This window comes from Sylvia atricapilla, chromosome 3, assembly GCF_009819655.1.
Source record: "Sylvia atricapilla isolate bSylAtr1 chromosome 3, bSylAtr1.pri, whole genome shotgun sequence".
NCBI lineage: Eukaryota > Metazoa > Chordata > Aves > Passeriformes > Sylviidae > Sylvia > Sylvia atricapilla.
In genome coordinates this window covers 62,054,894-62,077,694 of record NC_089142.1, presented here as the reverse complement: position 1 = coordinate 62,077,694, position 22,801 = coordinate 62,054,894, and the positions used below count along the sequence as shown (strand labels likewise).

Sequence of the window (22,801 nt, the reverse complement as noted above, 5' to 3'; positions counted from 1 at the left end):
TTTTCATCACTGTGCAGTTGTGGCGAGGTGTTTGTGTAAGACTTGACAGAATTATGTTTTTATTGCCATACCTTCGTGTGGATTGCATTTAAAGGTATGCATACACAGCCTAGATATCTGGACTCATTTTAAAATGAGTAACGTAGGTAATGATAGAAGTATGGCTATTGACCACCAGTTCAGAATTTAGTGCAGGCAAACTGAGGAGCATTTATTCAACTTCTGGTTCTGATTCTGAAGCCTGCACTGCCTACAGCTGTAGCAGGATACCATCTACTCATTTTAAGGGTAATGTGGCCACGTATTTGTCCATGCCTGCAATTGTTTTGTTTTTTTATGTGCGTTTCATAGGCCCTTCATTCCCAAAGGCCAAAGGAATCCTTAATTTCACTCTCAGATTTAACTCAGTGTGGGATGTGTCTGCTTTAGGCAGCTGGACAATCTTTCAGGCTAAGATAATTGCCCTCAGTGCTGTTTATGAATAGTGGAATCCAAAAGGCTATTCCACAGGTCAGTGCATCTCATGCTGGAAAAGATGTCTCAGTGAAGTCAAAGTTCTTTTGCTGTAGGAGTGCTTGTTCCCCTCAACTGACTAGAAGGTCTAGCATGACAAGCAGATACGGATGTCTGAGTTTTAGACATTTGGAGTGAGATGCATCACACAATGTGTCTGTAATACAGGTTCATGGGGTCACAAGTCCTGTCAGCAAACCTGCTCCAGAATGGGCTCCTGTCTTCATGGGTCCACAGGTCCTGCCAGGAGTCTTCTCCAGTGCCAGCTTTCCGTGGGGTAACAGCCTCCTTCAGGCATTCACTTGCTCTAGCATATGGTCCTCCACAGGCTACAGGTGGATCTCTGCTCCACCTTGGACTTCCATGGGGTACAGGGGCACAGCTGCCACACCATAGTCCGCACCATGGGCTTCAGGGGAATCTGAGCTCAGACGCCTGGAGTACCTCCTGCCCCTCCTTCCTCACTGGCCTTGGTGTCTGTGGGATTTTGCTCTCACATGTTCTCACTCCTCTCTTGGCTGCCATTGCTGCTGTGCAGTAACTTTTCCCCCTTCTAAAATCCATTATGCCAGAGACACTACCATTGCTGCTTACAGGCTCAGCCTTGGCCAACATATCCATCTTGGAGCCAGCTGGCACTGGCTCCACTGGACATAGGGAAAGCTTCTGTGAGAGGCCTCTGTAACCCCTTGCTGCCAAACGCTTACAATGCACACTTAATGCAATAATAGTCTTCTGACTTAAATGTTTTTGTTAGTTTGGATTTGACTTTTTTTTTAGCTTCACCAAATAAAATCACAGTCTTGTTTTAAATACTCAGTGAATATGAACACCCGTGGTATTTCCAGCCAACTCTTAGGTAATCTTTCCATGTTCCAGAACAGGGTTGAAACTTAGACTAGGTTTTGATATTGACTGTTTAATGTTAGAGAATTTATTTTGGAAGAAAAAACCCACTTCATGCAGGTACACTCACTTAGAACATCCTTCATGGAGTTCATGAGAGGTATTCCAAGAAAGTGAATTTGCCTCTATCTCTTAATCCATTTTAAAAAATTGGTAAAACTTAACATTTGTTGAAGATCACTTGTTTTAATTATGCCCTACATTTGCTGGCAATACATGTAGCGGTATCTGTGGCATGATACAAATTCTGTGTCAAAGCTCCATGCTTCATTTGTTCTTGCATCACAGGTAATATTTTCTTAGCTGACTTTACAAGCTGATGGGTGGTGCCTGTTTAATTTTATGGAAGGATAGTGTGTTTCCTGAGAGAACCTCATTGAGTCAATATGATTCTGAAGTGGTAAAGCAAAAGCCAAAAGGGCAAAACTTCTAGTGGGTTCACATTTTGCCAGAGCTCTATGGTCCTATTATGTTCAACATAGTGTGCAAAGGCAGCTGTATCTGCAGCTGAACCTCTGGGATACATGTAATTAATGCAGTTGCACCAATTCTTTTTCTGTAGCCATTCTCATGTGCTTTGATTTTGTCTCCAGATCATCAAAGTGTAATGCTTGTTCTTATGAATAATTCTGTAGAGATACAGACTTATAACATTATCTGTTTATAAATCATGCATACCAGAATATTAATCACACCCTCGCCCTGGGCAGAGGAACAAGTTTAATCACCTTTTATCTGGTTGGTGTCTGTCACAGGCAGATTACTCAGAAATGTGTTCTGGGTTGCCTGTGCTGCAGCAGCAGAGCGTAGTTGCTCCTCCAAGGCACGTGTTATTATGAAAATCACATAAATCCCATATGGGGCCATACTGACCCCTTTGCTCAAACCCATTTCATGGAGTACACACAGGCTGCATTCCTTTAATGTGATGTTATTTAGTGAAAGCTAAGAAAACCACGGGAGGATACGTAAGTGACTCTAACTTGCGAGTCAGCAGGGTTTTCACGGATCTCTGAGCTGCAGAGGAAACTGAAAACTTGTAAGTCTTATAGGAAAATGGCAATGCCAGTTTTGCCACTGGGAGAAATTACAAAGAGGAATGTGCATGATATAGTGTGTTTTAGGTGCAGTAACTAACCCTTTCTAAATTATTTGATTTTTTTCTTTTAAAGGCTCATATCTAATTCCCTCTTCTTCAATTGAACCAACCAGTTGTGCAAACCTAGGAAGCCTTTGCCAAGGTAAGAAGTCCTTTTCACAGTTTCATCTTTGAGAAATCCTTATTTGCCTTGGGGTTTTATTCCATTTCTTTTTTATTATTGTTTATAAATGGGTGAGTGGAAATAAAAAATAGCGAGGGAATGAATTCTTTATTCTCATCAAGTATGTGGGTGTCCTGTACATACAATATGTGGAAAAAATGTGATCACTCCCTTGATAATACATTTTCCAAATAGTCTCCATTATATCAAAACTGAATTAACTGACCGCTTTCATTTATTTCTCCACTTCTTTTCCTCCTGCACATTTTCACAGTAAAATATTAACTAGTGCAAGTAGTAGGTAAATCTGTAAAAAAATAAAAGAACTAGCTTTTATTCAGATTTTTTTTCAAAGCTTTTTAGAGAAAGAAACACATGCTAGAACACTTAGTGATGGATTAATAATCTAAAAATCACCACATGTAAAGATTCATTAGGTGCTTTTAAAGATCAGCTCAGTTGAATGCAAGGAATGGGTGAATGCTACAGATTTCTATGTTACATGACTCAATGGGCATACAAGGATGGTTAATTTGTGCTGTTCTGCTCAGATGTTGAAGTTCCATAAAAAGTGCATGATGTGAGCAACATCAACCCATTTCCACAATGCCTTCATGAACACGGGTCTTACAGTGTGTTGGCACACTATATTAAACTTTAATTACAGCAGCAACTGCACCAAAAATATCTAGCTTTGTAACCCCTTTCCAGCTGAATGGTGGAAGAGAGAGACAGGAGAGAATGAAATGTAAGAGGAGAACAAGAAGTCTCAGAACTCTTTCAAAACCAATATTTGTAAGTAAATAGGATTTAGTTTAAAAATAAAAGGGAAAATGCACTCTGCTTGGAAAGCTAGTAAGAGATCTGTGTCAGTTTTCAGTGTACTTTTCCCAGGTTTTCCTGAGGTAAATTTGGTTCAGGTTCTTGGAGCATATTGTACTGGTCTCCACAGGGACAGTGAAATGCCATTAATGTCCATAATCAGATTTTAAACAGTAATTTTCAGGCATCATATTCACAAAGCACAGTATTATCTAAATACTACTACTCAAATAGTTTGGGTAAATGAGGCATCCACAATTATTCAATATTAGTGTCTTTATATGTAAAGGGTACCACTGTGTAAATATCTTCGTCCATTCTTTTGGAAGATGTGTGAGTGTTTTCCTCCATTAAAATGGCATGGTATGAAAGGGAGAGAATATCTTTCATAACATTAGCTAATATGGCTGCAGAAACAGTCACACTTTCAGCTAAACAAACCTACTTTTCTAAAAGCCTCATCTTTTGTCCCAGCTTTATTAACTTGTCTAGTGGTAGATATTGTCTCTGATAAAAGATGCTGCCTTTCAAACTTGCCTTCTTAACTTCTTTGACCATCAATAAAGACTTCAATAAAGACTATGAGTATTTTCCTGAGGGTAATATTTTTTCCTTCTCTAAAAAGTGTCCCTTGTGTTCAGTTTGTCACTTTGGAGTAAGATCCCAGATCAGGTTTATCCCACTCAGCACCATCATAATTATTGTCATAATAATGAAAATCATCAAAATATGTCTGTTGGTCTATTTCTGCCTATGCCACAGACTTTGTCTAAACTGAGAGGCCTGTTTGGGTTCCTTTGTTTCTTGTGTGTTGTGCAATAACAACAGTTAAAAAGTTTGTGGATGCCGGGTTATATCAGCTATGTCTGATGAAGGAACTGATTTCTTCATTATGCTTAGTAAATATTTTTGTTAATTAGGTGCCTCCTTTAGCAGCATTTTCTGGAAGACACAATCTATAAGAAACCTTGTAAATTATTCCTCAGACAACATAGCTCTGAAGTTTCATGGAAGAGCTTTTTCTATATTTTAAGGTGTCACTTTATATGCCTACCTTCCCAGGTAGAATCTGTTTGTTCCAATGTCCAGCTTTTCCTTCTCTTTCCCTAATTTTCTTGTCTCACTGAAACCTGAATATGAACCTGCTCCCTAAACTGTGACAAGTTTGTGATTTTTTGACTCAAAAGGTTAGATAAATCAACCTAGCAAAACATAAAAAGTATGTGATTTCTTGCCCAAAGTATAACTCCTTAACCTTCCTAGGTTGATTTTCGGTCAAAATCTTCCAAAGCCATGTAACACTGGGAAGTTATACCATACCGACCTTCAGATTTTAAAAATGGGTTTTCAGGAAAAAACTTATCAGTGACTGGATTTATATTCTCTGGGAGTCCTGCACAGAATTAAATTATTTTCCAAACCATTATTTGAAAATTTAGTGCACATACTGAAAATTTTAGCACATACAACCTCCCCATCTATCATGGAGGAAATTTGCAGCTTTGGTTCCTCCTTCTAATTTTGAAAAGTGTTCAGCTGGTTTTCCAGGATTTTGTGGAGTGAGTGCTGTTGTTGTCAGTGGGAAAAGTACAGCTGAGTTCCTACATAAAGTTTTCAAAATAGATATTTTACTTCACCTGTTGCAAGTCCTATTTCAATTCTCTTCGTTGTTCTTAGTTCAGTGGAGTTAATTGAATCCTTACATGAGTGTTTTAGTTTTTCATTTGTCATATTCAGTCTTTGAGGAGGGACAAAGACTCTTTAACAAGCAGCATTCTAAATGCATGCATCTTAGAACTTCTCCATATTCTGGTCTTCACACAACCAAGGCTCTCAAGAGCCTCATGAAGATTTTGAGTTTATGAAGGGAGTGCAGGACTGATCCTGCAAAATTTACACTGGCAAAATTCCCACTGAAGTCAGTGCAAGTGAAGATTGCAGGATTGGTGCCTCAGTTTATATCTATTCATCACTTTGTACAGAAAAAATAATGTGTTTTTTTAACATTTACGGCATTGTGTGTGGATGGTTTCATTTTACATTGTCATGCATTGTTCCCATTTTGTCTTACCTTATTAACATTCATATTTCATTCAAGTTCACCTCTTTCTCATCTTTATTACCAGCTACTGTAAATGCTACTACTCCTACACCACCCACTGTCACCACTAACATGCCCGATACTAATAGAAACGATAAGCCAAACAATGGTAAGAAATCCTGTGTTACATTTTTCCTTGTACTGTGTCTAAAGCAAATTTGTTGTATTTTAAGGTGTGTTTTTCCTACCATCATAATGTCAAGGGTCATGTCTCAGTTCTGATCTCATTTGCACTGAATAAATCAGGACTAAGTCTCTGGACCATGTCAGAATGGTGCAAATGAGAACAGAACCAAACTCAGTGTTCATTTATTTCGTGTTTACTTGGCTCTTCTGTGAAAGGAACTAACTTTGTGTCACCCATTGCATTTAACGATGCAAAGAACAAGGGAGGGGAGAGGGATTTTTGGAAAGGGTTTGAGAAGAATCGTGCTGTTAAAGTGTTTCAAGGCTGCAGATTCTCAGACATTGTGTAGCTCCTGCTTGTGCAGCCAGGGTGGTAGTATGCTTGGATTGTCTGTTCCTCACTAGTTCCTCACCATTCCTAAGACGCAGGAGCCAAGTGGAACCATTCCTATGGAGCAAAGCCACTTCCACTGAGTCAACAGAAATCTTTCCACTGACTTAAAGAGGAGCTGGATTGGACTTTACTAGGGAAAATGTTGACAGTATCGGATATCGTTTACTTTTCATTTAGAAAGATTAAGGGAAAAAGTAAGGTAGTAAATGAGCCTATTATTAGCACAGGAATAAAGCCAGGATTTCTTTTGAGGCTTTCTCAAATTTTGTGATATCACTGTCTCCTAAAGACTGAGCATCATTTTGTGAAGTGCTGCTAAAATATTTATTAGTTTGTTAAAGCCGCTTGTTAAACACAGAGATAGATTTTCATCACAGGCTTAAATGTATATTTTTTTTTAGAGATTTATTTTTTCAGAGTACTCCACAGAAATAAATTAGAATCTGGGTGGGGTTTGTGGTTTGGTTTTTAGGTTGCTTTTTTTGGTTGGGTGTTTTTTTCCCCCAATCCATCAGTTGTTACTGTAGGATTTTAAACTTGGAGTATTTTTTCTCTTGGCAGATCATTTATTGTACACTGGCAATCAGGCAGTACAGTACACAATGTGAAAGAATTTATATGAATCCAGACTTTTTTGTTTTAATAAACTGTAGAAGTAAGAAGAAAATGCTGAAAATTTCTTCCAAGTACTGTTTGCTTCCTTTTTGTGGAGCCACTCATGTTCACCATGTTCACTCATGTTCACCATGAGCAGTTAACTCTGATTTTTTTAACAACAGAATTAATTAAACCTTATTAATATTAATATGAATAAAAATTGGACAATTAAGTCCTTCCTCTAGCTTTGAGAGTCAAAAGAAAAAGTAGAATGACTATGAAAATAAGCCAAGTTCACTTATGGTAGAAGCAAATGAAACTTTCACTCAGCTAACAGGCATCATTTTCCACTCTTGGTAAGTTGATTTTTAGACCAAGAACAGACAGCCGAAAACAGAGAGTTAAGTTACATATATTTTCTTTAACCATTAACTATGTGGCTTGCTACACACAGACCTGCAGGAATTCAGACTTCCTGCTACCATTATCTTCAGAATGAAGAGAAATTCACCTGCATTTTCCCATTCACGACCACAGTGGCAGCAAGAATCTAAGATAGAAGGGATTAAAACAATAGGAATTATCTCAACCCCAATTATTTGGCCAGTGAAGCAAAGGCCTCTGCGTTTCAGTAAAAATTCGTCAGATGATAACCCAGAGGAAAAAAAACCATACAGTTTGTTCCTTCCTACTTTGCCCACACCAACTCCTGAGGAGATCGGCAACAAAACCTTGTCCGCATTTACAGCAAACAACATAGATAATACTGTAATCAATCATTTGCCAAATGAAAATACTTTGAATTATTCTAGAAGTCCTTTCCATGGTACTTCTGGTGCAGCAGATGCAGTTACAGAGTCACCTGTGAATGCAGCAGTTCCTCTTCTTCCTAGCAGAAATCCTAATGCAGAACTAGCAAGGACTTTGGCAAGTAGGCTCCATCATTCTTACTCTGGGCCAGCATTCTACTCTCCTGCTAGCAGCAGCAGCAGCAGCAGCACTGCTTACAGACACAAAATAGAAACTCTGCAGATTGCATCCTCCAACAGCGACACAAACAATTTCATGCATACAAGCAATGTCTTGGAGCCTGTGAACTGGTGGAATGAGCCTGCATTTCATCGCCATATCACCTCTGACGTTCAAGAAGACAGACATCATTTTCTTTCTAGCTTGTTTGTATCACCTTCGGATGAGAAACCACCATTCCAAAAAAGCAGGTTAGATTTGCTAGACTTGGCACCTGAAAATTTTTACCTGGGAATGATAGAAGGCAATGCTGACAGGAAAATGTTTTCTACACTAGCAGCAAAGAGTGCATTTCAGTTTAGAAAATCTATGCACATTAAGGAGCATCACTCAGGAGGCATTACAAATTTAACCTCTGTGGAGATTCTACATGCAGAACCAACAAGTTTCTTTCAGAACATGAAAAAAACCTACACACAATTTATGCGTGACAGCCAACTGACAAATTCAGTCCAAGGACAAGGACACAGTAGAGAACTACTAACATTTTCAGCATTTCTGGTAGAACCAGGCTGGACAAGCTCAGCATTTAAAGATGTTGTAACTACCCTGCCTATTTATCAACTGCTGTTGACTGACACATATTTGAAAAGTGACAGCATATATATATATAGTAGTAATTACTGGTCTCATTATTTACAGCATTCATTATACTTTCAAAATCCAAGTGAGACCCTCAGAAATGGAGCACTGGAGAGCAGATTACATGCATTTCATGGTAGTAATGAAAATGAAGAGTCAGCTTTTTCCATTTTAGAGCCAGAGAACATTAATCCAGTTACTGACTCCTGGGACTCAGATTACGTGGAATTTCCAACCAAATATGTAGATATTTCCCCCTCTTTAAGACCAAGCTTCTGGACTGTTTCCCATCACTTGAAAGAAGCATCTCAAGTGTTTTCTGGGGAGCCATCAGAAAATTTCTGGCTCTCATTTAATAAATTGCTTTCTTCCCCAACAGAGGGATTGCTGCCCATTAGTTTATATGCTAAGTCTGACAGTATTTCTGAACAAACCTTTGCCATTAGATTTTTAGGTCACAAAGCTGAAGAAATTAATTTTTCTAATCATATATCAACTTTGGAAGGACAAATCTTTAATTCATTTATTCCAGGCATTTCAAAGGGAATTTCAGAAAGTAATGGCAGGTCAATATCACAATTGCAGTCAACAATGAACTTTGCACACCTAACTGTGACTTCCAACAGTGAATTTTATTTTGATTTTCCTTTCCCTTCCCTGGAAGCACATTACATTCAGTCCACTGTATGGGCACAGGCAAATCCTTTTGATCAGGTACTTGAAAACTCTCCAGATAGCTTGCACATGCAAATTGGAACTGACATAGTAAGTGATAAAACTGACATGACCTTCCTAAACAATGGACATCAGTCTGTTTCTGTCTTTCCAACACATTCAGGAACCCAGCCTTCCAGTTTCAGGGATAGCCGAGCTCTTTTCTTCAACAATTCACTTGGGACCCAGTTTACTTGGATAGTTGATAGTTTGATAGGCAGTACAGGAACACACAGAGTGCCACAGTCTCGAAGTCTCCTGGAGAATAATGCTATAATGAATACCATTGATAAACCAAGAAGTAAAGTTCAAAAAGATACAGGTATTTTTTTAAAAAACATCAGTTCGGTGAGTTCTGACTTTCTTCCAGTGTCTTTGGAATTAAGGCAGCTTCTTCATTCAGACTCCAAATTCAGAGACAGAGTACCCCCTAACAGCTATTCCACACCTCCACTCCCACAAAGTTTTCAGAACCATCTTGATAGAATTTCTCCAAGCCTGCTCCCTCAGTGGGATGTAGAAGAGTTAAACTTGCCAACAAGAGAAGCACCAAGAAATTATCTAACTCTTTTAGGACAAAACTCCATTGAAAATCAAGTGGACAGTCCTAGATACTCTCTCTGGGCAGAACGAGAAATCATCAACAGTAATAAAGACATGAAGGATTTTGCTGTTCTGACATCAACAAAAGTACCAAGGCTTTTTGAAAGGAATTCAGACGGGGAGGTGCATGGATCCTTTATCGGGAACAGAGAAGCAATGTCTATCATTACTGCTAATGCCTTGGATTTTGAAAATGCTGATCATGGACATTTTGCAACTCTCTCTTCTGTTGTGGAGTCATCAAGAACTGCAATAATGAATGACATGGTACCTCTGCCACCTTCATATAGCAGAGTTTTTATTCAGCACAAAGAGACCATCTTGACAGGCACTCTGACAACAGCTGCAGCAGCCATCCATCACTCTCTCATGGAGATCCAAACATCACTTTCTTCTGTGCCGTACCATGAGTCATCAGTTTCAGCCCATGTTTATTCCTTGGCCAATTTACCATCTGGGACAAGCCAAAACAGCACCTCTTACCCACCACCGAAGCATCTGATTAGCTCTGCTGCAGTCCTTTTGCCCTGTTTGTGTGACTCCTTCACTGAGCTGGGCTGCCTGTGTCAACCTGAGTTCCAGTACAGTATGTCACCCATTAAGTTAGATGTAGAAAAACCCCTAGAACATCCTATCTAGTAGATACTCAGTTTGTAGACTACTGAATATAGAAGTAGCTGTCTTTTGTCCTCTAGATATAGGACCATTTAGAGTATCAAGGTGGCTTGGAATAATAATTATTACAGTAGAAGGGAATTTGTAACATCTTAGTGATAGTAAATGTAATCAATGTCTTATTTCTAATATTTGTGTACTTCTCTAAGATAGCTCTCATGAGACTGTAAGGATAATATATTGGTTTCCATGTATTTTATATAATTTAATGCCAAGTTATTGTTTGGGAGTGTATGAATGTTTTTACTGACATATTTTTGAGAATTTCACTTTCAAAAATACAAGTAGGCTTTGGGGTTTTTTTTACTAAATGTTTAGATAATTTTCCAAACCGAATTTTAAAAAATGCTCACATTTAATTGATCATTATAATTTTCGTAGTTGGTGGTGGATATAGGAATCATTGTTTTCAAGGCTGTTTTTTCCTTTTTTTTTCAAATTTTCTTCGGCTAATTTTCACCAATTTTATACTTTTTTATTATTATTATTTTTGCATTTTGAGGTGGGATTTCAAGTGTTTAATTTGAAGAGGGATAAATAAGTTTTAGATTTTACTGTCTGCCACTGCAGTCTCCTGAGAGTATTTTAAAATGCAGATTAGTTCCTGTTCTTTTTTTTTGCCTCATTAAAACGTGCTTTGGGTCACCATCTGGTGGAGATCTTGAAGCTATTGCTTAATTTGATTTTTAAAATACTTTGCATATTCCTATATTAAGGTGATTTTGTCACTCTACATAATTATCTAAGTAAGGTTATAATTATATACGATTTATAATTATATACATAATTATATACGATTTTGTGAGAATATATGTAATGTACACTTTCTGTATCTGTGTATCTGTATGACGCGTTTAAAAGGTACGTTATAGATTTAAAATTGAACATGTGTTTATCCAGAGATATATACATATAAAGGACATTCAGGTCTTGCAAGTGTTTTCAATTTGCCCCAAGGCCAAATTTCCACTTCCAGACTTAATTTCTTAATCTTTTTAAATTTATTTGAAACTATCACAGTAATAATAAACTAAAGTATATTTTCACATTAAAATACGCACCAAATTTGTGTGTCTTCTAAGGAGAATTAAAAAAGAAAGTAAACAAAAACAAAGTTAATTCTCCTCATATCAAAAATTTAATCATAGCTTTCCAAAGAAGGTATCTAGTAAACCATCTTCTTTAGCGTTTTATCATAAAGGAATTTATCTCAATATTCATATAATTAATTCCATATTGTAAAGAAAGAACAATACTCCAACCATTTCATGAATTGTAACCAATGCATGCAGACTTAAATTGGAAAATACTGACTTCAAACCTTTTCCTGATGCCTTCCTTTCAAGCTCTTGTACAATAATTATCTTTGAAGTTGTAAAATTATGACAGTTGCTCCACTTAGAATAAAAGGTCTTTTCTTTAGATTCCAAAATACAGAGCAGTTCTTTTCCAATCAGAGACAGAAGAGGATTTCTGTATAATTATTGTCATTTCCTGCTCACTCCTGTGTAGTGTCTCTGTAAGATTTACATAAGATTATATAAATGCATGTATCTGTGATCAAGACCCACAGCCTTGGTTACAGCCCAAAAGCAAGCAATGTCACAAATGCACATACATGCAAGTGAATTGATCCAGAACTTCTTAAACCTCCCCCACATCCTGGGAAATTTTACCCAACTAGAGCTTACAGAATGTTTAATAGCTTAATGAAAAAAAAACAGAGTTGTGGAAAGTACAGACTTTTAACACAGAGCATAACTATGAGATGAATTGATGTTATTTATTAGATGTGAAATCTTGCAATGCTGCCTACCCACTCATGAGCTTAAAGAGAATTTATATTTACCCAGTGCCATTTCAAAACAGTTTTCTGAATATAAAATTGCACTAAGCCAAGTGTTACACATTTTGTGACTGAAAGATGGTTTGTTCAGCTGCCAGTTTTGTAAAGCTAATTTGGGTTCTTCTACTGTCTGGCCATTGCCAGGCCTGAGAGCAAGACTACTTTGGAAACAAGAGCTCTATATCCCTTCTCACACCTAATTCTGTCCTCAGTTACCTTGCCACTTTTAATTGATGAGCTTTATCTGTTCTCACAATATTTAAACTCTAATCTGCAGTGGTTCAATTCTGGAACTTATACTAATATTATAACAATATGCCTAGGAGCAGAATTTATCTGTGTTTACAGAGTTCATTAGTCATAATAATTTTTTAATTTCCGGACACTGTCATGATCTTGGTTTTACACACCACATAAGAGGCATATGCAAAATACTATTTTGATGTATGTTGTTTGTGAGTTCCCATGTCACATTTCAAATGCCACTGAAAATATGGGGGGGGGGGGGGGGGTGGAATTCTTGTCAAAATCAGCAGGACTAGTGAGAATGGGCCCAAGCCTGCAGGGCTTCTTCATTTCAAACTTTAAATTCCAAGAAGAGTGTGAGGTGGCCTTTTATCTGGGGTTCAGCACAATTTTTATATTAATCATCAAGTTAAAGTCTCATTATTAAAAAGCTAAATTTGCTCAGTTTCTAACATTATAATGCTGTTTTAAATGGACAGGTGGGCTATTCTACCGGATATCTATAGTTGTCTCTAGTGTCAACCCCAACTCCGTGTCGAAAGTACATGATGTTGTTGCAGAATGGGTAAGTTAAGTTTTCTATCCACTGTCATTACATATATGAATCTGGCCCATCACTGTTATCAATTGGGGGGAAAAAAAAGAGAGACTACCTAAAAAAAGCCTTCACATGTATTCTGCTAATATCTTTCTTTTATTGATTTGTGCAGTAATAAGTTCAGGTCTAGATGGGGCTCTTCATCACTAGGGATGAAATTTGAAATGTTTGCACTATACTAGCTAGCTTCTTAAGAAATGTAGATAGTAGGTGAGATTTTGGAAAATATGGAGAAATCATAATTGTCCACCAAAAGAGGAACGTTTCTGAGTTCCAGCATCAGTCTACAGGACAAAAACTTTCTCCAGTGCTAATATGGTTATGAAGCTATATTGTGGCAGAAGTCATAGAAACACCAGGCATTGTTGATTTGTGTGAGGCAATAAACTTTTCCAATTTATCCTAATGTTTGGTATTTCAAAAGGTTGCTGCCATACGTCTGTTGCTGAGGTTTCTAGTAGTTCCTGGGTTTTCAGCCCATTTTAGCAGACATAAACTCCTCTCTGGATGAGGGATTCTTGAAGTTCTTGCCTCTAAAAGTTCTTGTCTGAATAAAGATATTCTCTGTCCTTTTTGACAGTTCACATAGTCCCACTCACACAACTTGTAAAACCTTTTTACTAACTACTTACGCAAAAATATGTTATCATGAAATGCGGCTACTATTCTTTATTTTTCATTTAATTAACCTGGAGATTTCAGCTATCAGAAGCTAAGGAATTCATAAACCAGAATATATATGTAGTAATCTACAAATATGTCTCGTGAGGGAAAAACTGAGGAGCTGTTGAACACTCAGAATAAAGAGTACAAAGGTCTGAAAAGAAGGTCATCATAAATTTGAAGACTTTCAGGTGAAAATTTAACCAGTAGCTTTTTCAGTAAATCTATTCTATTCAAAGTATATCTGAGAATTTAAGATGTTGAAGAGAGGGAGAAAAGTAAAAGGTCAGGATCCCGTGGAGTCACTTATTCATTCTGTTAAGATCTTACGCAGATTTCCTTCTGTCTACAAAAAAGTCACATCTCTCACTACCAGTTGTACAGCAATCACCTCACTGAAAAGTGGGTGTTCTCTTTGCTTTGCAAAACTGAAGGGGATTTCTTAAGGGGCAGAAAGATTAAATTCTAACACAACTTCTTTGTAGCTTTAAGCTACAAAGAGCCCCATTAACATCTCGCCATTCATGTGATCAATGTCTTCCTGTTTTTCAGCTGAACCGTACTTTCCAGAACTGGAATTACACTGTGTATGTGGTCAATATCAGGTAAATTAAGGAGGAAGATATTTATGCTGTATTCTGTTAGAGAACTAATCCACCCTAACTAATGTCTGTTTCTTTTATAGCATCCACCCTGCCTCTGTCAGAGAGGGAGCAAGACAAAAGAGAAGTATTAAAAGGTAATGTTTTGAAAGACATTTTCTCAATATAGGTGGCAGCTGCTATTGCAAGTGGCTTTACAACAGGCTTTATTGTCTATTATTGGATTCATTGCCTGTTATTTGGCATATGCTGCAAGTCTGTAAGTATATGACTGCTAGCAATCTCAGTGTTCTGAATGTTCTTAGAAACCTAATACTGGTTATCATGTTTGTTTTGGTTTAAACCTATTGAGTTTTAAACCCCAACAGGTAATTTTTTCAGAGCTCAGGTTTCATCTGTCACAAAATTGAATAGATACAGGATATTATTTAAGTTGTACAATACACCCAGCTTTCTTTAGCAACAAGCTTTGGAACACTGCTATCTGTCCTTTGTCTCTGCATTTGTTCTCTTGAACCAGACACTCTTGAGTTAACAGACATCCTACTAGGTGGAAAACACTGAAAAATCATGCTAGCATTGAAAGCTAAACGAGTGTGAGTTAAACTGTTTACCATATGCTCTCATTTCCTGACTTCTGCTGGGCTTGGAGGCGCTGGAGTTGGAACAACCTCAAAGGCAGCCACAGAGTTAGATGGGTCACCCCCCCTGAAAATCTGGCCTCCATGGGCTTCTTTGAAAGCAGCAGGCTAATTTCTGAGGGATGTCTGGGGAGGGAGGGAATTTTAGGACCAAATTAAGGTGAGGAAACCAAAACATTATTAGTCTTACGAGGATGGGGCAATAAGTGGTTATGGGTTGCATCTGTTTGCAGTGCAGGCAAAAGTCCTGTTAAGAAAAGACTTTTAACTGCTGACTCTTGAGAACTGCCATGATAATGGCAGTAAAAGCTGGACTTTTTAACATCAGAGATAGCCCAATATTCCCAATTTACCATACGGAAATAGTGGTGCTTCCAGTTTTCAAGAGTTTGCCTAGATGTGAAAAGATCTGTAGAGAGGTAGTATCTCCTTCCCACATAGCCACAGCAGAAAGACAGCTTTTATTGGCAAAACCTTTTAACTGGTACACTGTAAGCCCAGTCTCTGAATGGGCTATTTTGCTGCTTGACCTACATTTACAGTAGGGTGTAGTGATGTGGGTAGGATTTTTTTTCACACTTCTAAATGATATGGTGATGCCAGCAAGGCCTTTTAAGTGGAGACCACACCTCGGGTCTTACCAACAATCCAAGACTGCTGAGGCATGTACAGCTTTCCACATCCTTATTCCTGTGGTTTTTTATGCATCTAGCAGCTGAGCTGTACACCTGATTTCTTCTTGTCTCACCTTCCCACCATCATGCCTTCTGGGGCTTTTTTCTTCTCCATAGTCTACCAAAAAAAAAAGGTTGAAGGGACAGAAACTATTTTAGTAATTTCTGTTTCGCATCCCTTTCCTTTCCCTCCCTTTTTGACATAAAGTGAATATGCTACTAAATTACTTCTCATAATGTATTACTCTTATGGGGAAGTAACCCCATCTCTATTGCTTTTGTTCATTATGTGTAATTTCAGGGGCAATGCAATTACATGTTCATAATATGTAATTTTTCAAGGGAGGTCTGGTCTAATGAGAAGTTAGTCTTCTCGTGGGCTCTAGGGCACTTTTTGTCAAGGTCAAATGACATTTTTTCATTATTCTGAATAATTTAGTATAAATGCTGGTTATGTCACACCAAATTTTAATGCTTTCCAAATAATCAGGAGTGTCATCCTGTGAATGTTTTCTTAGCAAACAAAGAAAACCCGAAAAGACAAGTCAAGATCTTGCTCAACCTAGAAATCCAGATGGGTAATGCAAGGATAATTAAAAATTCAAGTGAGCTACATTATATGTGACTAACAAAAATTACACTTTTTACACACTGTATATGTACATACAAATATACAGAAATAGATATACACATGATTTTCTGCCTTTTTTCGTATAGCTTTCATGTCTTGAATACATTTTTCATTTACCTCTTTCAGAAGAAACATTTAAGAAAAATTGGTTGAAGCATCTTTAGGTCTTACGTTTTCTGTGTGTGTATACATATATATGCTTATGCATCCTTCTCTTCTGAAACCAAATCAGCTTCCCAGTAGTCTTCAGTGTTCCTGGGTTTACTCACCGTTCCTTAATTCTTTGAAGTTCACTCATCTGTTTCTGAATTTTGTGGGAAAGTAATCTGTTGAATTTCTGAAGATCCATAAAGTAAATCTTTTTCCCTACTACTGTCAAGATTCTTTGTTAGACTTCCTTGGATTTTTCCTGGGTAGGATTATTAGGAAATCCTACAAGAACCTAGGGTAATGCTCAAGAGTATAAAAAATCAACAGTTTGGAGGTTAGAAATTCTAAATACCTGATGGAAGTACTAGTAATTCCTGATTGCCTAGGTGATTCACTGAAATTTTATGGCTGAATTCATGTAAGTTGCTCACAGTGTGATTTCATGCAGTTACTATTAATTTAATGTTCCTATAAATTATTTCTGTGAAAAGTTGCCCAAATATTTTCTTATATCCTCATTTTGGATAGTCAAGGATAAGTCTGTTGCAGACTTAGGCATTGTACTATTTCCCTTAGTTTTTAAATAATTCTTATTCTAATAACCTTTATGTTCATCTAAACAGAAATTCTCATAAATCCACAGTTAAAATTTAAGATCTAACACAGAAGTATCATGGCTTTAACTTGATCTTTTACAGAAGTGAACATAATAGTCTTAACTCTTAACTCACTAAGCCTTATTTCTCTTTTCTGAATTTTCTGCAAGATGTTTGATCTTTCTACAAGACCTCTGAAATAAGATTTCTTATTTCCAGGGTAGTATAATAATTCTTAAAAATGTTCTTTGAGAAGGTTCTTCTTCTCTTTACATGAATTCAGTCTTGTAATTTAGATTGCATGTTTTTTGCATTCCTTTTGGATTTGTATTTTATACATCAGTTAAAAAAACACCTCAAAACCAACAAAACAACATCCCTGAGCCTGTTCTATGTATTTTGCTTTGCTCCACCCTTATTTACCACACTGCTTCCTCATCAAGGAACTTCAGCTGTCACTCTCCCCACCTAGTCTTCTTGCATGTGAAAGAGGAAGAATTGGTAAAGGGAATGATTCAGAGAAGAAATAGTAGCTGGAAGTGGGAGGTAGGAAGCTGGCTTTTTTTGTCACATCAAAAATAGGTGTTTTCCAAAAAAATATTTTAAACTACTGCATTCTGGAGAAGAGAAAAACAAAACAAAATTATTGAAGTGGATTGTTGCTCTTTCATTGCTGTGTTGTATGAGCTGCAGAAATCCAAAGTACACTGTGCTTTATGCAGCAGTGATAAGAGACAGTGCCAAGTCCAAAAGTGCGTATTATTATCAGCATCTTTAATACTGTGACATCTCTGGATGATGGCAGTATATATCAGGTTAATACTCAGGTAGTTTATTAACTACTTTAATTGACAGAATTTTATCAAAGCTATATTTGACTTCATGTTGCTGTTCAATTTTTCCTCTGGTTGTACTGTTTCTGCCTCTTAACGAAAGGGCAACTATTCAAAATAGACAAGAGTTCAGCATGGATATAGCTATTTCTCTATCCCCATTATTTTTGCACAAACCTTTGAAAGTGAAACCAATTTGTGAATTTTATCCAAGTGAACTAGTTTTGTGGATGAACTATAAATGTGTTTGTTTCTTTCATTAATTCTTTGCCTTTTATTACTCTGCTTTTAAACTTTCTGTGACTGCTGGTGCTGCTTTTCTCAGACAAGTCCTACTGAGCCTAGGTTTTGTCAGATGACTACATAGGGCTGCCTCACAGCAGGGAATTAGTCTTTATTAAAGGTTTCAGCTCCCTTGCTTCTCCTTTCTTTTATTTTGCAAGCAATTTTGAGAATTCAGGCCCAAATTAATTTGTGAATTTTTCTCCATTTAACATACAATAAGGTTATGCTTGTTCCAACTTCCACTGCATGATTGTCATAATTTTGGTCTATTTCCAGTGTTAGGTTGCTCCTTTTTGGGAAACAATATTAATGTTAGTATGGTTAAACATTACATCCAAATTAAAAACCGTCTGCGTAAAAACTACTAAATCTAAACAGAAATCCCTTGTCTTGGAAATGAAAATAGAGAGGAAAGCAGGAAATCAGAACTAACCATGCCTAGTTCTACTCTTTTGAAGTCTGTGGGAGTTTTGCCACCAGTGTTAGTGAGGCATATTCAGGCTCCTGCATGCTGTGTTCTTGGATGTTATTTTGCTTAATGGAAAGTTTAATGCACTTGGACAAAATGTTAATTAGATTGTGTAATAGTTTTATACAAGAGTTAGCAGAACTAGAACAGCATAATTTTGCTAATAAAGTATTAGGCTTTTTACATTCTTTGTAGATCACTTCAGATTATTTTTTATGAAATAACTTCGCTATTCTTGTTATAAATGAACATACCTGTAATGTCTGTTCCTATTTGAAAAGTTTTCTGGGTTTCTAGCGGTGAGGTTTTAGGAAGGACTTGGACCTGGCCCACCTCTACTCCCCATAACTTCAACTTCAGTGTTACTGAAGGTAGTAAGGGACAGCCTTTACTGGGGCTTAGAAGCACTTTAAAATGCCACATAACATGCACATTATATGTAATATTTCTATTTGAAAAACCAACAAAAAAGCACCAAGTGAAAATCCTCAGGTTTTTCTGCAGCACCCTGCTGGCATCGTGTGTCCATGACCTGTGAAGAAAGCTTTCATCACAGATGGAAGAATTTGGGGTTTCCTTTTGAGTGACTGAAGGATGATCCCTTCTTAGTCTCCTGCCGAAGCTTTCTGCTCTTTTCCAGCTTCCAGTGACTTCCCTTGTCTTTGCACTGACTTTGACTAGATTTAGTGTAGATCTGACATTGTTAGATGCTGTTTATAGAAAAGCAGTGCATTGGGAAATAGGGAATGGGAGTTTTCTTCATTGTTCCAGAACATAGTGCAAGTGTAACCAAAAACTCATTTCAGCAAAGACCAGCTGTTCCATGTGAGGGATTCCAGTCCTTTCTGGTTTGACTCTGCAACATTCTCTAGTAATGAATAGCCTTCATACCAAATTAGCACATATTATAAGTGCTTTCTGTTGAAAAGCTGTAGTTGATTGTATTCCCACACCAGATCTGCAAGGAGGAGCAAGACTCAGAGACACAAGCCAAGGCATGAGGCATGACCACAGTGCTTGCAAAATTGTTCTGCTACAATGGTCATTAACTTAAAAGGAATACTTTAGATGCTTTTATTTTTAGTAGTCCAAAAAGTAGCTGCAATTTTTAGCTTTGTGTCATGAAGTCTCAGATTTTATATTCTAACTATAACATCACCTTCTCCAGGGAAAGGAAACTCTTCATCCTTGACACTTCTTTGAATGTGTCTGTTATGTCAAGTCATATGTTTTGTACTCTGTTTTGAACATTTTAATGTATTGCAGTCAAAATCATCGCAAGTAAAAGATTATTCACAACTCAGATGCCTCTGTGGAATGCTTTTAGTTTCCCTCTGCTTTACTTTTGTCTTACTCTGTTTTCTAACATTTTGTCTGCTTTTGGTATTGCCTCTTCACTGAGTGACTTAGGGAACAATCAGCTCTTTTTTGTCTTTCCAGTTAATGTGAAGTAGTTAAAACCTCACAGGGGACCCTGTGGGCCTACCTGTGCTGCCAGTCTTTAGTTATAGCTACCCATCACCACCTATCTTCAGAGACAACATAACCTCGAGATTAGTAAAGAATTTAATGTTGACATTTGAAAACTATTTAAAATATGCCAGGATAGTCAGCACTGAAATTCCCAGTGACTTTTAGTAAAAATTTAGATTCCGTAAGTATTTAGGTTCTTTAAAACTAGTTCTTTACATTCTTTAAATCATGTTATACTAACTCTGAAAGAAATTAATAGTGATTTGTGAAACAGTTTGACAATGACAGTAATTCAGTGTTAGTTCAGTTTATCTAATACAACAGAGAGGAGAAGTGTGCATTGCTAATTATCACCTGCATCCCTCCAGGTGCAAGGCTGTGTGTGCTGCAGGGTTGGCGTGGTTTGTTAATCCTTCCTTGGGGCTGTTCGCAGGGCGCAGCAGCGAGACCACAGCCCGTGTGTAGGCACACTGTCCTGGAATAGCTCTGAGTCACGCTGCCCGAGAAGAAAGCTGGCTTTGTGGTCCGGGCTGTGGCAGCACAGGCTGCACCACCGCCTCCTGTGCTTCTGATCAGGATGCAGCTTCGAAAACTCCTCACTCTGAGCCAGCCTAGCTCAACAGACCAGGACAAAGTGGGATAGACACTGGTCTTCCCAAGCTTTCCTGCTTGCTCCAGCTGTCACCAGTTCAGTAAAAGGAAAGAGAAACATACTAATTGCCGTTGTATTTACCTACACCACTGTCCATTTTTTTATTGTATCCATGGCAGCAATGTTGGCAGTACAGGTTACTGTAGATAATGTGTAATTTGTAATTGATTACTGCTGTGAGAATCACTCTGCCTTTATATGTCACACAGTAAAAGGTTTGAAGTTGGATGTAGTAAATCCAGTGACACTAGCAGTGCACGGCAGCATTGTCATTTATTTCAGTGCAGACCTACTGTTTCCCAAACTGAGAATTTGCTCTTCACCATTATAATGTTTTCTTTCTGGGATCTGAGTGTGACAAAAGTGGAAGGAAGCATTCAACTTCGTATTGCGTCAGCTGTCAAGTTAAAAGGTATTTATTTACCCTGGGAAGCTAGCATGAGTCATTCTGAAAAGTTTGTGGAAATTGTTTTCATCATATTATGGAGGAAGCTCTTACTATGCAGTATACATGACTTGTGCTCTAAGAGTTTCTCAGAAAACAAGAGATTGGTTTAAGGGATTTTTTTTTTATCTGTGCCTCATAGTCAATACTTTTCTCTGTAATTTTTCAATATAACTGTAACAGGTTCTACCTCATCTATCATTATCCCTTCTATTTTGTTGGCAGTATCCTTCTTCACAGGTATGGATACTAAATATCATTTTGGTTAGTTGGGAATTCTGAAACAGGCAGCTGAGCAGTAGTGGTGACTTTCAGAACGTCTGTTCTGCAGCCAAAGTGCTGAGGTAGGGAGTGGCATCAGTATATTAAGTTTTCCTCTTCTGAAGTAAACGGAATAGGCAAATGAAGCCAGAATCTTTTAGGAAAGATGGTTATGTGCCAGGAGACTCTGGGGCTGAAGTACTGGAGGGCTGAAGGAATTGGCAATCCCGTAGGCAATTTCCATACTTCTGCTAAAAATAAATGCTGTAATAAATTTGTGCTTCTAACATATCTGAGGTATACAGCAAAAGCCTGCTAATGCATATCCACCCTACTGAGGCTGTTTGCCATATACATATTAAACACTCCACAGAGACCGAAGGAATGTTAGGAGGAGCTCAGTATCTCTGGGAGCAGGGAAGGGGTGACCTGGTCAGAGATAGCTGGAATTTCTCTGCTAAAATACATCCACTGGGAAAAGAGAAAGCCAAACCTGCAGGTGGTCACATTTTTATCTTTCTTCTCCAACATGTTACCAGTAAAACAGTGAATATGTCAAGAAAATTAGGCACATCTGGAAAATGCAGTTCTGAGCTGTCATCATGGGGATGTCTTTATGAAAGATTTTTTTAATTGGTGTCCTGGTCTGTCTAGGAAGAAGTACCTGAAAACCGTACTGTCCCTCTTCATCACCCCTACAGATTTTTTTTCTGCTACACTTCTTCCTGTAGACCTTCAGCTCACTGTTGCTTTCTTGCACAGGAGGCCACAGGTGAAAGCACCCCTGATGGGTGTGTGCCCTGCTTACTGTATGTGTGCTGGCAGTGCCACTGTTCCCCAGGCTGCCAGGAACAGCTCACATACTCCAAAGGTCTGTCATTATTCAGGCTGATGGGTATCCAAGGGCAAGGCTAAGATGAAGACAGCCCAAAGCATGTTTGCTTTTTCCTTTTTTCAACATTTTGGCTGCCATGGACATCCAATGTTCCATGCTTTAGTGGCTTACCTCCTACTAGCCAGAGCCAAGCAGTGCTCTTGGGTACCAACATACTCTCATCTCCAACATTTCCCTTTGTCCCAGGAGGAAATTTCTGTGCCTTCCACTCTGGGTTTATGTCCTGTGTCTTGCTAGAACTGGTTTGCTGTTCATGATTTCCCTTCCAGAAAAGCTATGTTTTTGGACAAGGGTGGGGATTGTTTTATTTTGTTCACAGGAAAGAGGTTTGGGCACTTTGAACTACTTCTTATGCCCAAGAAAGTAGCAGTGGGCTACAGTGTAGAACAGCTATTAGTGCTCAAACTTTGATTAGTCATCTGAGGAACTCGACTTTCCTAATTATGACTAAATGCTTCAGAAGTATGTCAGGGTGTTTTTCTCTCCATAAAAAAACTTAAGAGATTTAAATTTTAGG

At 37.9% G+C, this 22,801-nt stretch overlaps 1 protein-coding gene across 4 annotated transcripts in view; it reads left to right on the top strand.

Annotated features, from left to right (window-relative positions):
- ADGRG6 (adhesion G protein-coupled receptor G6) overlaps window positions 1-22,801 on the top strand; it is a 110,426-nt gene that overhangs the window by 51,559 nt on the left and 36,066 nt on the right. For 3 of the 4 annotated variants that reach the window (XM_066315569.1, XM_066315570.1, XM_066315571.1), the window contains exons 5-8: window positions 2,592-2,660; window positions 12,896-12,981; window positions 14,230-14,282; window positions 14,363-14,416. In XM_066315569.1, the coding sequence (XP_066171666.1) occupies window positions 2,592-2,660; window positions 12,896-12,981; window positions 14,230-14,282; window positions 14,363-14,416 (262 nt within the window). Of the gene's footprint in view, window positions 1-2,591; window positions 2,661-5,629; window positions 5,714-12,895; window positions 12,982-14,229; window positions 14,283-14,362; window positions 14,417-22,801 lie in introns of all 4 variants that reach the window. The other variant, XM_066315572.1, reaches the window with a different exon arrangement.